This window comes from Anoplopoma fimbria, chromosome 1 (assembly GCF_027596085.1).
Source record: "Anoplopoma fimbria isolate UVic2021 breed Golden Eagle Sablefish chromosome 1, Afim_UVic_2022, whole genome shotgun sequence".
Taxonomy (NCBI): domain Eukaryota; kingdom Metazoa; phylum Chordata; class Actinopteri; order Perciformes; family Anoplopomatidae; genus Anoplopoma; species Anoplopoma fimbria.
Window position 1 is genome coordinate 3,115,971 of NC_072449.1, and position 17,692 is coordinate 3,133,662.

A 17,692-nucleotide genomic window follows, 5' to 3' on the forward strand; every position below is an offset into this window, starting at 1 on the left:
TTATGTTGAAGGACGACATATTGATTGGTGCAGTTAGTTCACATTGTGAAGTGAATGTTTGTAGAACATCAGCTATTAGTCCGAGTGGCTTTAGATACAGTGCACCAGGGGTCTGCAACCTTTTATGATATCATTTTTACATTTTATTGTTTATCAGTGTACCATAACAACATTAAGGTTAAGTTTAATTGTTACACCACAATAAAAAAATAAATATCCAACAGATAACATTTTAAAGGAAAACTCCCATAATCAGGAAGTTGTTAAATATATGTAAGAACCCTAAACAAGAAGGCTTTAATCTGAGTTGAAATCAATAATAATTTTCCACAAAATTTGTACTTCAACCTCCAGTTCTGCCAAGTGAAGCCGAAGCTGAAGTGTCTTAAAGCTGCATTCTCTCTCCTGTCCACCAGGGGGCGACTCCTCTGGTTGTATAGAAGTCTATGAGAAAATGACTCTACTTCTCTCTTGATTTATTCCCTCAGTAAACATTGTAAACATGAGTTTATGGTCTCAATCTCTAGTTTCAAGTCTTCTTCAATACAGCATGATGTTCATTTAGTAAATGATGCTCCATTTAGAGTCAAACAGACATCATTCTCTGGCACGTGCAACTGAATACTAGGCTCAAGGTTGCCTACCGTTGCTGTCAGTGGTCGAGGTCAAACTGACTCACTGCACGTGACTTCAACATAGAGAATCTTATGGACGCTATTCTGTGGTTTTCTGCTGGCTACTGTAACAGGACTCCTGACTGCAGAGAGAGAGAGAGAGAGAGAGAGAGAGAGAGAGAGAGAGAGAGTTGTCTGCTTTTATGTTAAGGTCACACTGCAAATCAAAGCAAAGATATCACAACTGGAATAACGCTTATACATCGACATGGAATGCTGGCTTCTAAATTTGAAACCTTTGATATGAAGGATTCAGTGCAGTAACCTGGGCTGATGCTTTGAGTTTTGATCTGATTGAACATGCAGGTTTGTGCGTCCTAACAAGAATAAAGTCTGTTTGCAACGCTGATTCACTCAAAATGCTCGGGTATAAAGATATGTAATTACGGCAGTCGCCATCTTGGCCTTTTTACAACCAGTCAACTCAAGTGACCATATTTAGAGGCGCCATATACAGTTCTGCCAAGTGGAGCCAATGCAGAAGGGTCTTAATACTTGCATTCTCTCTACTGACCATCAGGGGGCGACTCCTCTGGTTGTATAGAAGTCTATGAGAAAATGACTCTACTTCTCTCTTGATTTATTCCCTCAGTAAACATTGTAAACATGAGTTTATGGTCTCAATCTCTAGTTTCAAGTCTTCTTCAATACAGCATGATGTTCATTTAGTAAATGATGCTCCATTTAGAGTCAAACAGACCATAAAGCAGGGGATGCTTTAGGGCGGGGCTACACACTGATTGACAGGTCGACACCAGAGACGTATACGTCACTCCTCCTCAGTCCAAATATGGTCACTTCCTGTTCATTGGTTGCAAAAAAACCAACATGGCAACCGCCGTAATCCAAGATGGCGACGGCGAAATGGCAGAACTCAAGGCTTCATAACATCAGTTCACAAACCAATCAGTAACATCACGTTGATTACGTCCAATTATTATATATAGAGTATATTTGAAACTAGAGATTGAGACATAAAATCATGTTTACAATGTTTACTGAGGGAATAAATCAAGAGAGAAGTAGAGTCATTTTCTCATAGACTTCTATACAACCTGCGCCAAGTTATGGTTGCTAATGAAGGATTCATCACTGGTTGTTTGAGGGCGGGGCTTAGCGAGGGGTTAGTTTTTTCACCACTGGCTCTTTGTACAGAGGTCAATGACTGCAGACTCTCTCTGCTAGTCACTACAGGTAGAATGTCTCGTTCTTTCATAAGTTTCAGTAAAACATGAGGTGATGGTTGTGTTTACCTCGGACTCATAGAGCAGGAGGAACTTTGAATACTATTCGTGAAGATGTTTGTGTTACTCAAAGACTTTGCTGATATATGTAAAAATAAGAACAACGTGGTAATGTGAATCTGAAGACATGAAGTGTCTGTAGCCTTGGGTCTTTTCTCTCTTCAGTATATATTTCTAAATCTACAGTATACCTCTGTATTATTCTATATAGACAGTTTCTTCTTCTGTCACTCTGACCTTTTCCCTAAAGTTCCCATGGCTCTCTCTTGTTTCTGTGCCACTTTATCAAGTTGATCTATTGGAAATAAATACTCTGTGCGTTCTTTTACGGATGAAATTGTAAAACGTATGAATTTTTGTTATGCCATGGATCCCAATAAATTCTATGAAACAAAATAAAATCCTGCGTTTAATGTGTTTGAATATTATGACTGTACTGAATTTCATGCAGTACATGTGCTCGTTATTTCACTGCCTCTAATATAAGGTGGTGCAGGATTTAAACAAAATATAATAACAAATTGTGTCTAAATTGTAACTAAATATTGCAGAGCTGGTTAATTGCTAACTTACAATGTTAACGATGTGTGTACGTCATTTTTAATTGGGATTAATTTGGGATTTACTTGAAACCATTACACCCAAATTCCAGACTTCCAGCCCCAATATTTCGAAATTAATATACATGATTTGTATTATTATTATGCTAATATTATTATTTATATTATATATATGTATATATTATTATTAATAATAATATAAAAGTTAGTACGTCATTAATCAACAATTCTAAACAATCCATTATAAATAAATAAATAAATACATGCATTTATTTGTTATATTTAGTTGTTATTATTATTATAAAACTTTGTAAGTCATTAATTAACAATTCTTAACCATCAAATATGCAATATAAATGTCATTGATAAAGAGTTGTAAACCATCAGGTTGAAGTAATAAGTCATTAATAAAGAGTTATTAAAGATCAAGCCTGCAGTTATAAATGTTAGTAAATCATTAATAAATAGGTATAAACCATCAAGTTGGACGTTTTAAATGTTAGTAAATAATTCAATAACAGTTATAAACCATTAAGTCTGCACTCTGCAGTTATAAATGTTAGAAAGTCATTAATTAACAGTATAAAGCACCAGGTCTGCAGTTAAAAATGTAAGTAAGTAATTAATAAATAGGTATAAACGCTCAAGTTTGCAGGTAAAATGTTATTTATAGTGTATTGTGTGGTCTGTAACTTGGATAAGGTTTGCATTTTCCTTATTTATTGTTAATCCTTTATCAGATCCATTACATTGAGGGCAAAGGTTATGATGCTGAACTGTGATCCCACATGGATCTTTAAATAATTAAGGATTTAAAATAATATTTGACTGACATCTAGTGGCCAAGATTACAAATTGCAACCAAGCAGCTGTCTACAGGTTTAAATGTGCTAAATATATATTTTTTAGATTTTATAAATGTTTGTGGGGACAAAACATGAAGTGTGTGTGAATGCAGCATACATCTGCAAGCTTTATTTATTTATTTATTTATTTATTTATTTATTTATTTATTTATTTAATTATTTATTTATTTATTTATTTATTTATTTATTTATTTATTTATTTATTTATTTATTTTTATTTATTTCAAAACAAACCAGCAGTATGACGGACAAGTTAAAACAGGGAACAATGTCCACTTCAAAATAAGAGCTTACAAATTTATCACTTTTTAAATAAGCTTATATACGCCTACGTATTTGATAGTAAGTGATAATAGTATTTTTTACTAAACATAAATTGTGTTTACACTTCACATAATCATTCACATCTTGCAGGATGAGCGGTTTAATGTGGTAACGCGTCTTACTTTGGCTTCGACCGGAAGCTGAATTCGCTTGAAGCCAAGGTTTAAATGTGCTAAATATATTTATTTTTAGATTTTATAAATGTTTGTGGGGACAAAACATGAAGTGTGTGTGAATGCAGCATAAATCTGCAAGCTTTATTTATTTATTTAATTATTTATTTATTTATTTTCACAACAAACCAGCAATATGACGGACAAGTTAAAACAATGTCAAAATAAGAGCTTACAAATGTATCACTTTTTTAAAAAGCTTACATACGCCTACGTATTTGATAATAAGTAATAATAGTATTTTTTGCTAAACATACATTTTATTTACACTTTGTATAATTGTTCACATCTTGCAGGATGAGCGGTTTAACACGGTAACCCCCGAACCGGAAGTCTTACTTTCTCTTCCACCTTAGCGCATAATTACCGCGTCACATCCGGCGAGTGAGTTTTTTTGTTTTTTTGTTTTCCCGTATCCGCCATTTCAGTTTTTGAAGTTAGTTCTCATCGGCCGCTGCGTTGAACCAGGAATTCTCCCCTCTTTTTTAAAAAAAATACTAAAAAAAAATCCCGGCTGTAACTTTTAAAAACATATCTACATTCCACTTCCGGGTTCCGGTCCCGGAGCAGCGTTGATGTGCAGACGCGCTGGCTGCGGGTGTGTTCTGCTGGTTCACTCATGGCCGGACATTTCGACGCGGAGGACCGAGGCAGCTGGTTCTGGGGCCGGCTGAGCAGGCAGGAGGCGGTGTCCCTGCTGCAGGGCCAGAGACACGGAGTGTTCCTGGTGCGGGACTCCATCACCAGCCCCGGAGACTGCGTGCTGTCCGTGTCGGAGAACTCCAAAGTCTCCCACTACATCATCAACAGCGTCATCAACAGCGGAGGAGGAGGAGGAGGAGGCAGAGTGGGACTGGTGAGGGGGGGGGACTGGTGGTGGTGGCACTGGTACTGGTGGTGGTGGGGTTACTGGTGGTGAGCTACTACTTGGGGGACTGGTGGTGGTGGGGATACTGGTGGTGAGCTACTACTGGGGGGACTGGTGGTGGTGGGGATACTGGTGGTGGTGGTGGGATACTGGTGGGGATACTGGTGGTGGTGGGGATAGTGGTGGTGGTGGGGATACTGGTGGTGAGCTACTACTGGGGGTACTGGTGGTGGTGGTGGTGGGGATACTGGTGGTGGTGGTGGTGGTGGGTACTGTGGTGGGGGGATACTGGTGGTGGTGGGGATACTGGTGGTGGGGATACTGGTGGGGGTACTGGTGGTGGTGGGGATACTGGTGGTGGTGGGGATACTGGTGGGGATACTGGTGGTGGGGATACTGGTGGTGGTGGGGATAGTGGTGGTGGTGGTGGGGATACTGGTGGTGGTGGTGGGGATACTGGTGGTGGGGGGATACTGGTGGTGGTGGTGGTGGGGTGGTGGTGGGATACTGGTGGTGGTGGTGGGGGATACTGGTGGTGGTGGGGATACTGGTGGGGATACTGGTGGTGGTGGGGATACTGGTGGTGGGGGATACTGGTGGGGGTGGGGGGATACTGGTGGTGGGGGTGGGGATACTGGTGGGGGTGGTGGGGATACTGGTGGTGGGGGTGGGGATACTGGTGGTGGGGATACTGGTGGTGGGGGGGGGGGGTGGGGATACTGGTGGTGGTGGGGGGTGGGGATACTGGTGGTGGGGATACTGGTGGGGGTGGGGATACTGGTGGGGGTGGGGGGGTGGGGATACTGGTGGGGGTGGGGATACTGGTGGTGGGGATACTGGTGGTGGGGATACTGGTGGGGTGGGGATACTGGTGGTGGTGGGGATACTGGTGGTTGGGATACTGGTGGTGGTGGTCATTCTTGCATGACTTGCACCAGACGTGTGGATTTAATGTCTCCAGACTGCAACATAGACCTTGGTGCACGTTTCTATTAGATTATAAATGTCTCTTTAGACTTTGTTTGGTTTTATTTTCTCATCCTTTACATTACATTACATTACAGTCATTTAGCAGACGCTTTTATCCAAAGCGACTTAAAATAAGTGTATTCAACATAGGTATTCAAGAGAACTACTAGTCACCAGAAGTCGTAAGTGCATCTCCTTTCTTAAACAAGCATCTAAAAGCATAAACCAGAGCAAAAGTATAGAAACAAACTGATACAAATACAATAAGTGCTACGAGGAAAGCTCAGGGTAGTACTTCTTGCGTCTTCAGAAATACACATTTTATTGGAAGGAACAGAGCAGAGAGGATATAAATGCAGAATAAGGAAACCAAAAAATTCCTTCCTGGTCATTCTGGAAAGCACCGCCACTGTGCTCGGTTACACAAATAGATGAGCTTCAGGTCTGAGAGAGACTTTGTGTTGGGTGAGAAATTCAATATATTTGTCTTTCCTTCCTTATCGTCTCCAGGTTTGGCCCAGCCGAGGTTCCGTATCGGCGACCAGGAGTTCGAAGCTCTCCCCGCTCTGCTAGAGTTCTACAAAATCCACTACTTGGACACCACCACTCTAATAGAACCCATCAACAAGTCCAAACACACCTCCTTCATCAGCGTGGGCCCCGGCGGACCCCCTCCCCGCCTGGAGGACGAGTACGTCCGGGCGCTGTTCGATTTCCCCGGCAACGACGAGGAGGACCTCCCGTTCAGGAAGGGAGATGTCCTCCGAGTGCTCGAGAAGCCGGAGGAGCAGTGGTGGAACGCCCAGAACTCTGAGGGCCGGGCCGGGATGATCCCGGTGCCGTACGTTGAGAAGTACCGACCGGCGTCTCCTAATTCGGTGGCGGCGGCGGGGGGGCCCGGGGTGCCTGGGGGCCCGCCGGGAGGAATGGGGATGCTTGGGAACTCTGACGGCTCAGCGGCCCAGGCCGGCCCTCCGTTGCTGGGCGACCCGAGCCAGTACGCCCAGCCCACCCCTCTACCAAACCTCCAGAACGGACCTGTCTATGCCAGGGCCATACAGAAGAGGGTGCCCAACGCCTACGACAAGACCGCCCTGGCTTTAGAGGTAAATATGGACTTATGTTTGGTGTTTTTACTTCTTGGCTCCTTGCATCCTCTGAACATCTGCTGGAGGAAAAGCCAACATTCGGTGTAGAAGGATGAAAGACCAAGAATGAGCTCAAATCCTTCCTCCTTCGACCCCATTGCACTGTTGATATATTTCTTCCTCGGCATTTGTTGTAGCAGGGTTGATATTTTAGTTTACACTCACCAGGAAATGAGGTATTCAAGCGATCACGTGACTGACACAAATAGTTAACTGATTAAGGGATTAAACAAAGAAGGTCAAATCGCTTTTAAATGCTTTACAAACAGGACGTCTTAGAAATCTACATTTGAGTTAATATTTTGCAGCCGAATCAAAAAGTTTACCGGAGATTCAACCTTTGTTTCTTTAAAATACATTTAATACTTGCCTTCTGTCTTGACAGGGCTTGTATAAAGGCTATAAAGTAGTCTTTGAATATGAGATATGAGTATATAGACAATAGCAATCCCTTCTCATCACTGTGGAGGTTTGTTTATAATCTATTGGCATATTTTTAGGTTACACTTGTTGTCTTCTTGGTTCCTCACAGTTCATTTTGTTTGTACGTCCTCCAGCGTTCCAGAGAATAATGCAGTGAACAGCGTATAGAGTATAAGCTCCTCCGTTCATGCTCTGAGCTTGCGCGCCGTTAGCGGAGGCTATAAACAAAAGCTTTAAGAGGAATCGAGGTCAGAGAGGCTAGTGTTTTCTACATAATCTGGTCATTTGATATCTCCTCTGCAGAGCTCAGTGACATAACAGGTAGCTTTGCACAAAGTCTATCTGGAATGTTTATTAACTCACCGGCTTCCTCTTTCTGGGCTTGAAAAGAAAGATTTTTAACCCTAATAGAGTACGACAATATGAAAGAACTGCCGTTAAGCTCCCTGCTCTCCATGAGTAGACTGTTAAAACTGTCCGGAAGCCAGAGCGGGACTCCCACGGAGCAGGTCATTCGGGATGGGGGGAGGAAATAGTTTGTGTTTGGGAACAGGACCGTTTCCTCTGGTCTCTGTGAAGCCAGGAGTCAAGCTGAGCCGGGAGCAGGACTACGGGTCAGACCAGTCAGAGTGGGCTTTGTAATGCTAGAGATACTATTTCAAATGCATCCTTTGACGCCTCAAATCTGGAACCCAAAAGTGCTTTTTTTGTGCAGTCACAAGTCTGCTGCTGCTGCTGCTGGGTGATTTGTTCCTCCAGCTAGAGAAACTTTGGGTTGTTCTTGAGGTAGATCCTTTTGTAGGAGTTGGTTTCTGGCACTCCCACCTGTGGCGGACCTGTCTGGCTTTGAGGCTGCGTGTTTTCTCAACTCTAGTCGGTTGGCAGTGACTCAGCAAGGACGGTTTAATAATTAACCACATTTCCTTGTCACGTTGTCTTCAGAAAACCCCTCTGATGATCTTCAGTAAATGAAACTAACTTAGAATTATGTTTTTACTTTATTTATTTTGTGCATGCTCTTAATAACACTCTTGAGTACATGATGCTGGATGGATCCCTGTTTCAGAAGGTTATATGTGTTGTTTTTGTGAGACAGTAGAAAACATTTCAGTAGAAAACATTTCAGCATCACACAGTTGTGGCAGCGGTTACATGCTTTTGTAAAATTAGACTTAAAGGTGCTAAATGCATTAATATAGCAGCAATCAGCTATGTAAATATGTAAAGATATAGTGGAATAATGTCAACCTGAGCAGAGCATGAAGTCGCTCTTCACCATCCCAGCCGACGACGTCATTGTGGAATTGTAAAGACTACTGTTCTGTTGGCACTGTTAGCTGCTCGCCATCGGCTTAGCGGTCACAATGTTTGTCACCATAGTGAGACAATCCCTCCATCATATGCTATGCTATTTATTTTAACTTTGAATTTAGCACCTTTAAACTCTAAATTTTGTCTTTGTGAAGATTATAGTCCATGAATATTGCTGATAAATTTCAATAATACGCTTTAGTCCCGGAGCAAAGTAGGGAGGCAACAGTTTTTTTTTTTTCCATTAGCGATAAAATCTTCAGATTATTTCCTCGATCAGTTGTGTGTTTTATGACATGTCACTCAAAAGTTATTAAACATACAATCCATCACGTTTTCCTAAAGCTTAAGAAAAAGTCAAAGTTCAAAACACAATTTTTATCAAACCAAATGTCCAAAACCCCAAAATATCTAGTTTAGAAACAGAATAACCAGAGAAAGCCATTTATTGTTGCTTTGAGGTTGACCAAAAATAATTGCTGATTGATTTAATATTGATTGACTAATCAATTAATAGTTGTTAGTTTATTCTGTTCAGTTCTTTGTATAAACTGTGTCAGGGAGGTTTTGCTTTTGAGGCCACAGCTCGTGCTGAATTGAATTTCATCATATTGGTGTTGATGCTATTTTTCTTATATACTGTGTTGTTTAAAATGAAACCTTCTCACGGAATGGAGAATTAAAAAAAGAAATGATGAAAATCTCCTGACCGCATATTTCTACTGAAGATCAGACGATAACGGTCGTCAGTAAAACTTTATTTCAGTCCGTGTAATCAATCAGAGGTTCACATGCGTGTCGAACTGTGAGCGGAGATGAAGATCAACTACGGTCCGTTACACCACTTATCATACTTGCCCTTTCTTTTATGAAAAACACTACATTTTTCCCTTTTTATAACTCTTTCTGAGCGAACAAACAAGTTTAAATGAATGATATCCAAACACGACATCAGGGCCTGAGAGCAGAGTCACTTTGAAGTGATACTGTTGTGTTTTTCCAAGCAGAGAGGACAGACATTCTGTGGTGAGATGTTTTCAGATGTGAAGAGTTGTTGTTCTTTGTCTTACGTGACAGAACAACTGATTGTCATCTCTTCTCCGGTACACTTTGCTTTATTCAGACGCGTCAGGTTATCTTCTTGCCATCTCCAGGTTCTCGTTTCCTTAAACACAGCCCATTAATCAGTCCTGTGAGTTTTGGATCGCCATTTCTCGGAAGTATACAAAACAACATTATAATCAACTTTTCAGAATGACATATTTAGTCCTAATGGATCCAAAACCTCTTAAGAGAAATGTAAAACATGCAATATTAAACATTTAAGAATACTCTATAGGAATCTTTTACCTTTCTTAACATTGTTCTCAAGAAATACTGTTCATTGACTGGAAATACACTTTATTGGTGTGACAAACAGGCTATTTGTAGACGTCCTCTTTTGCTGTTTTCTGAAATTCGATAGAAAGGCTGGATGAGTCACAAATACAATTATTACTGAGTAAGTTGCATACAAAACAAAACACTAAAGGAAATGATTGAAGGGTATGCGGAGCCTTTGAACTTAAGGCTGGGCGATAATTCAATATGATAATTAATCATGATGAAATCATAGCAAAACACAGTTGCGTCTTCTAAATTAGGAATAAACAAGCGCATAATTACTCTTTAATAATAATAATAATTACAGGGAATTTCATATGAAGGTTGTGGTTTTGCTTTTACATCACAGTTCACAATAGCAAAAAGTCTTAATAAAATGAGTAAATACTTTTAATTTAATTCATATCAGAGTTTAAAAAGAAAGGCTTTATTATGTGGTAATTTCATAGTAGACTTTATATTTAATTACCAGAAAACATGCTATATGTTGATATATATCGTATAAGAATACGAAATGACCATTTTGTGGCCCAGCGCTACTTTAACTGTTGCACATACCTAAATGTCTTCTCCACTTTTATTTTCTTTGTGCAGCTGCAAATACTCCAAAATTAAAACTCTTTCCTCAGCAGCAGAAAACAACTTGATTGGGTCATACTGCCAGTTACACATTTAACAAACAGAAGATTGTCTCAGCTGGTTACGCGTCATCAAACTGAGTATTCAGTCGTCACCAACATCGTCTTGAACTTTGGAACCGTCTGTTAGTTCTTGTTTGCTCAGGTTCATTGACTCAGGAACAGACACTCCTCTCAGCTGTGATCAGACAGGACAGCACCTGACAGTGTGGCTGCTTTTTGGGCGTTGATTTTTTATTAAATTTGTATTAATCACTCATCATTAAGTTTTCTATTTAAGTGTAGCAGTCTCGAGTCTGTGAGGTAGAGACGCCGTATACGTCTCTGGTGTCGACCTGTCAATCAGTGTGTAGCCCCGCCCTAAAGCATCCCCTGCTTTATGGTCTGTTTGACTCTAAATGGAGCATCATTTACTAAATGAACATCATGCTGTATTGAAGAAGACTTGAAACTAGAGATTGAGACCATAAACTCATGTTTACAATGTTTACTGAGGGAATAAATCAAGAGAGAAGTAGAGTCATTTTTATCTTAGACTTCTCTGACATGACAGACAGACACAAAACAAGCTTCCTTCATTTTCAGCAAGTTTGCTTTCTCCTCATTTGGAACAATTGAAAAAGATGCTATGTGGACAAAGTTCTTTTATATTCCTTTTTTGCCAGAATTATATGCATAGTTCCATTTTTTTGTGTGTATAAAATTGATAAAATCTGCCTTTATTTCTGGAAATGTTGCCACAGACCGCCAATTTGTAATACTGCAAATATAGAAATATTGCAATACTTTCAACAGTGGTGCCCAATCACCATTGTGTTACCTCATTTGGCGATAGATGGTGACTTAACAGACATTTATTTGAATGAAAATCTTCAAGACTGCCACTTTAAATGTCAGAAAATTGTGGAAAATGCATGAAAACCAAGTCCTTTTTACAAGTTTCTCGTGTCCTCTGAACAATCGAAACATATTCAATTAACAGTGATGTATAAAACAGACAAAAACAGCAAATCTGAGGAACTGTAACAGGTGGATATTTGGCTTTTTTGCTTGATAAATGATGAAGAAATGATAAATATATGATCTGTTGATCCATTAATTGTACCGTCTCTCTCTCTCTCTCTGGCAAAAAATGGATTCAAGAGGATTCTCTGTATTCTTGTAGTTTTTTAATGCATAATACATAAATCTCTCTCCCCCCTTCCTCCCTCCCCAGGTGGGCGACCGGGTGAAGGTGACCAAAATAAACGTGAACGGCCAGTGGGAGGGCGAATGTAAAGGCAAGCGTGGCCACTTTCCCTTCACGCACGTCAAACTGCTGGACCAGCACAACGCCGAGGACGAGCTCAGCTGAGGGCGGACGGGTCAGGCCCGCTACCTGGACACTAGTATTAGACCCTCCCCCGACCTACCTCCCTTTTCCTCCCATTCCACACACTCACCCCTCACGCCTTCTCCGGGTTTTACAGTTTCAGAGAATCACATGAGAACAAAACAAACGTCGGACCCTTGTGACGAACACATCCTCTGTTTCTACCCCCTCTGAATATTCATCCATCGCCTGCTCCGACGGATACTCTCAAACAGAAACCTCCTGTTTCACGGGTGAGGCGACGCCCCTTCATCCTCCTCCCCCCTCCTCCCTCGTCACGCCGTGGGCACGCTATCAACACGCTATCAACACGCTCCTCGCCGCAGAGTTTTCCACCACTTCCTTCTTCCTGTGTTGGAGCCGGAGAGAGAGAGAGAGAGAGAGAGAGATAACGGCCTCCGCTCTCTTGTGTCGTCTTTACATCCTCGTCCTCGCCCGTCACCATGGTTACAGCTCTGTAGGATCACCCGTGCTGCATTCATTGTCACGTTGGGAGTACACTAACACCGTTTCCATCTGTTCTGTCTCGTTTAAAGCCGATCCAGGTGCTGTTATTGGTTTAATTATTTGTTTACTTTATTATAAAATAAGATTTTTCATTTTATTTTTTTTTGCCAAGAGCTGGATGAGAAGACAGATATTTCTCAGGTTCCACCGGCAGCCGCTCAGCGTAGCTTAGCATAAAGACTGGAAGCAGGGGGATACTGCTAGCCCAGGGCGAACAAAACAGAACCCACCTACCAGCAGCTCTGAAGCTCACTAATTAAAACGTCCTATCCAAAAGAATGTCAAGATGAATATTGTGTGCTGGACCAGTTGCCAGGCAACCAGCGCCCTGCCAAGAAATAGTCAAAGCACGTAATCTTCATCTTGATGTTTTTCTGTAACTCAAATAATAACTAGCATTTTGGACAGAGCTAGGCTAGCTCCCCTCTTCTCCCCCCTACTTCCAGGGTTTATGCTAAGCTAAGCTAATATACATGTACTATACAAACATGAGAATCGCATCAATCTTCTCCTCTAACTCAGCAAGAAAGTGAATGCTAAGCGTATTTTCCAGCTATTCTTCTCATCCTGATCTGCTTGTCTCACTGACTTGATGTCTTTGTTCAGTTGGATTAAAGACACAGGAGTCCTGACTAATATTTAACTCTAAAAGGTAGCTGAGTACAAGATTTGAAGGGGTTAACAACGCCTAACATTTACAGCCTGAAAACTGAACTGAACAATGTTTTCTGACGGAGTTCAACACTTATCTTTAGTTGTTAAAGGGAGCGTTGGTAATCTTGAGAAACCAGTAAGAGTAAGCTAGATTTTTGAGAGTTATCCAACCACAAAAAAACCAAGCTAAGTGTTGCTAACTCTTTTACATGAAAGTAGCCGTGCATGCTACTAAAATCACTAAAACTAGCGAGAAAGTCGTCAACACTCACAGTCCGTCCCTTCAGTTCTCTAAAAACACTCAAAATTATAACTATGAACTAGTGCTGCAACGGATCATTAAACTCACGATTCCCATGCTTTCAGAGGGAACACACCATGAACACATCATGATAACGATGAAATGTTACCTTCGCCCATGACTAATTTTCTCTGATCAGAGCCTGAACGCATCATAATGTAACTGAATGGAACCTCCGTCTGTCAGCATTATCAGAGATCAGAAACTAGAAAAGCATAAAAGATGTCTTGATCTGAAATTTAACAGAATATTGGAGGATAACGATCGTCAGTAAAACTTTATTTCACACTGTGATGTTAACGTTAAACCATATCCGCGTGAAGGACTGTGAGGTGATCCGTACAGATCGACAACGGTCCGTCACAACACTAGTTATTACAGTCCTGCAACAACTACAGAAACCAGAGCATTTGATTCATTGATCGCTGTCGGGATGTAAAGAGAAACTCAACAAAAATATCCCAACATGTTCTTCCACAAAGATTACCCACCCCAGCTTTAAATGTATTTCTGTCATTTAAAGTTTTGATATATACCGTTTTTATTATTGGACATGAATGCAGCATTATTTTTAGGGGATCCCAAGACGAGAGAGCAGCGAGTTTCTTTGTGTTTAAGAAAGAAATGAAAAACAACCGGAGGAGAAACGAAGCCACCAAACCAAATATGAAAACGGAGGAAAACTAAACTGAGAGGAGCAACTTCCTGTAGTTCTAACCTGAGAAAACATTTGTCGAGGTGGACACATAAAAAAGGAAACACTACACCCTCGACTCCTTCCACCTCGGCTCACCTCAGCCTCATCCACCTTCAAACCACCAAGTAGTCTTTTGTAAGAAAAAAAAGAAAAAAAAATGAACATATTGTTATGAAATGATGTACGATGTGATTATCATTACATGCTAAAATATTCTTTTGTTTGTTATCTTTGTAGTTTTTCTTCATAGCTGATTTTGTCCGGTTTTCAATGTACACTTTTTACTGATGCATGTTGGGAGAGAGCGAACGGTGAAAACTGACTTCTTAAACTCTCACTACACCACATGTGTAGGCTGAACCGCCATGTTAGCTAGTTCTGTCTTCTCATATTAGCGCTCAGAAATCAACTCACTGAATATAATACCTTTTTTAGAAAAACAGATGTGTCCAAGAAAAGTCGTATTATTCGGTACCTGTCCTTTAAACCTTTTTTTTTAATAATCCCGTTGCCACCTTGCACCGTTTTGTTCTTTTAATCCTCTTTGTGCTTCCTCACTTTATCCTCTGCCTCTCTTTTATTTAAAGCCTTGTGAAGCACACGTGGACATTTTTTATATTCCTTCTGCTGTTTTTTTAACAGCAGATTACGTCATAGTCCAGTTTTTCTTTTTCCCTCCCCATAAGGTTTGTTTTCTGTTAAATCAATCTATTTGTTGACACCTGACAATCATCCCTCCCCGTGTATCATAATGCAGACTGGTTTATGGATCATGTGTGTTCGAGTTTCGACCTTGATTTGAAGTTTGAGCCGTCTGTACAATATTTTTTCTGGCCAGTGCACCTTGTCGCCTGTAGGTGTCACTATAGCCATTCAGAGAGAAAGGAAGGGAGTAGCCCTCCTCAAAAATGACATTTTGCCAGTTCTTATGAGATTAGAGGAGATCAAATTGGATTTTTTTTTCAACAAAATGCACTTACTGCTTCTTTTTTTGTGTGCATTTTGCTTTTAAGGGTTTTTAAATAACCCTTGATTGCTCCCACACATTGCTCTGAAATCTGTTTGCCTGATGAGCTTTGTCCTGCTTTTACATTTCATTTTCAAGTTGGTAACCTTCCAGATAATATTTACTATTTAAAAATATTTGGTTTAGGGCTGGGCGATATGGAGAAATGTAATTATCACAATAATTGTTATTAAAATATTGATATTATGGTGATATTACTAGAGTTGACAATTGGTGCTTCCACAAAAGATTTTTGTTAAATATTAATCAATATTGTGGATGTTATGACAAAGATGGTAAAGGTGAATAATAGTAAAGTCTGGTATGTTAAAAAAAGTACATGACTTTACTGTAATGTAGCCTTTAAAACAAGGAAAAGATGCCTAAATCGCGATATATATATATATATATATATATATATATATATATGGATATATTGCCCAGCCCTAATGTGGTTTACTTATTGAATATCTGATAAATGAAAGTAACATTCTTGTTCTACCAGCGTTTGAATCGGTCCATTGGTATCCGTAGTTATGATCAAATCAAGCTTGTCTCTCACTCGCAGGTGCTTGGCAACATAAATCATTACCTTTTATAAATTACATTGCCAATGAAAACCACCAAGTATTTTATTTTATATTTTTTACGAGCCCTGCATGAAGTCATTCATTTCCTTTCATAAAAAGGAAGCGGTGGCAAAACAAATGCCAGTGGAAATTGTGTTAATATCAAAAATGTGCCATTTTATTATAACACTATATTCTTTCAAGACAATTGAAATTACCTTTTTATTTTCCGTAGCATGTAATGTGTTAATATACTAGTAAATAAAGTCAAACCCATGACAAATGAGTTGTTTAACGTACTGACTTTTCTTTTTTTACTTAAAAAATACTGTTTATTGTCTGAGAAATGTTTAAATGCTGTTTTAACTTTACAATTCATGACCAAAAAGAAACCTTTTCATTCATGCTGCACATGGCAGTTGCCTAGCTACAGAAATGATTTCCATTCATATTACCAGGGGTATTTTTAGTAACACGGTATGAAGCCGGGTGACTATAGTGTTAATGTATAGTAGGAATGTGACCAAACATGTTTTACCAGTATGCTTATCTGCTCACTAAAGCTAATATACACTCCCTTTATACACAGTGAAAACATGTCATGTAATATCTTACAACAGCATTGTTTCACATATTGTCAGTCACAAACTAAATCCCTTTAACAAACATTAAAGGGAACTTACTACAGGATGTAATTTAATATGACACCACTAAATTACACAGAAAATGCTTAAAATGAACTGCCACTTGCTGTTTTTTATGCTAATTTCATTTTTAATACGCAATTAATTAACCTTTATTTAATCTCCCTTCCTTTTACTCAACTGTCATTAGTTAAAAAGGTTTTAATTGTCAAACTGTGGTGAATTAAATAATTCTCAACTAAAGGGGCACTAAAGTAAATTGATCTATATTGTAACTTATTTTCAATACATCTGATGTCCCCAAAGTATTGAAAATAATAGTGTATATATATTTATGTCCCCAAAGAATTGAAAATAACAGTAAAATATATATATTTAATATTTTCATTACATCTGATGTCACCAAAGTATTGAAAATAACAATGAATATATATATTTATATTTTACAATTATTTTTTAATATATATATAAAAAATAATTGATATATATAAATATGTTTATATATATAAATATATATATTTATATATAAAGTATTGAAAATAACAGTACAATATTTATATATATTTTACAATTATTCTTTTATATATATAAATATATATATTTATATTTCACAATAATCTTTTAATATATATATATATTTATATATAAAGAATTGAAAATAACAGTAATTTATATATATATATATAACTATTATTTTCAATACATCTGATGTCCCCAAAGTATTGAAAATAACAGTAAATATATGTATACATATATTTTACATTTCTTTTTTTTATATTATATAAATATATATAAATACAGTGACAGTTCTCCCTCTACACACATTAAATATAAATACATACCGTATTTATATATATATAAATATATACCGTATTTATATATATATATAAATATATATGTATACGGTGAAGGTTCTCCCTCTACACACATTAACTGACATATATATAAATATATATATATAAATATATATATATTTATATATAAATACGGTGACGGTTCTCCCTCTACACATTAACTGACGTTAACCGACATATATATAAATATATATATAATATATAAAAATATTTATATATATATTTATAAATATATATATATTTATAAATATACATTATATATTTATATATATAATATATATATATAAATTTATATTATATATATTTATATATATATATATTTATATAAATGTATTTATATATAATATATATATATATATATATATAATATTTTTATATATATATATATATATATTTATATAAATATATATAATATATATATATACATTAACTGACAGTACTGACATTAACTGACAGTAATGACAGTAACTGACATCAGTAACTGACATCAGTAACTGACAGTAATGA

General features: G+C 38.3%; 1 protein-coding gene across 1 annotated transcript; it reads left to right on the forward strand.

The window, feature by feature from the left end:
• The first annotated feature begins 4,213 nt into the window (after positions 1 to 4,213).
• Positions 4,214 to 15,973, forward strand: crk (v-crk avian sarcoma virus CT10 oncogene homolog). Its single transcript, XM_054596904.1, has 3 exons — positions 4,214 to 4,683; positions 6,189 to 6,784; positions 11,798 to 15,973. The coding sequence occupies exons 1-3, from the start codon at positions 4,461 to 4,463 to the stop codon at positions 11,933 to 11,935; spliced, it is 957 nt and encodes a 318-aa protein (XP_054452879.1). The 5' UTR covers positions 4,214 to 4,460; the 3' UTR covers positions 11,936 to 15,973.
• The last annotated feature ends 1,719 nt before the right edge of the window (positions 15,974 to 17,692 follow it).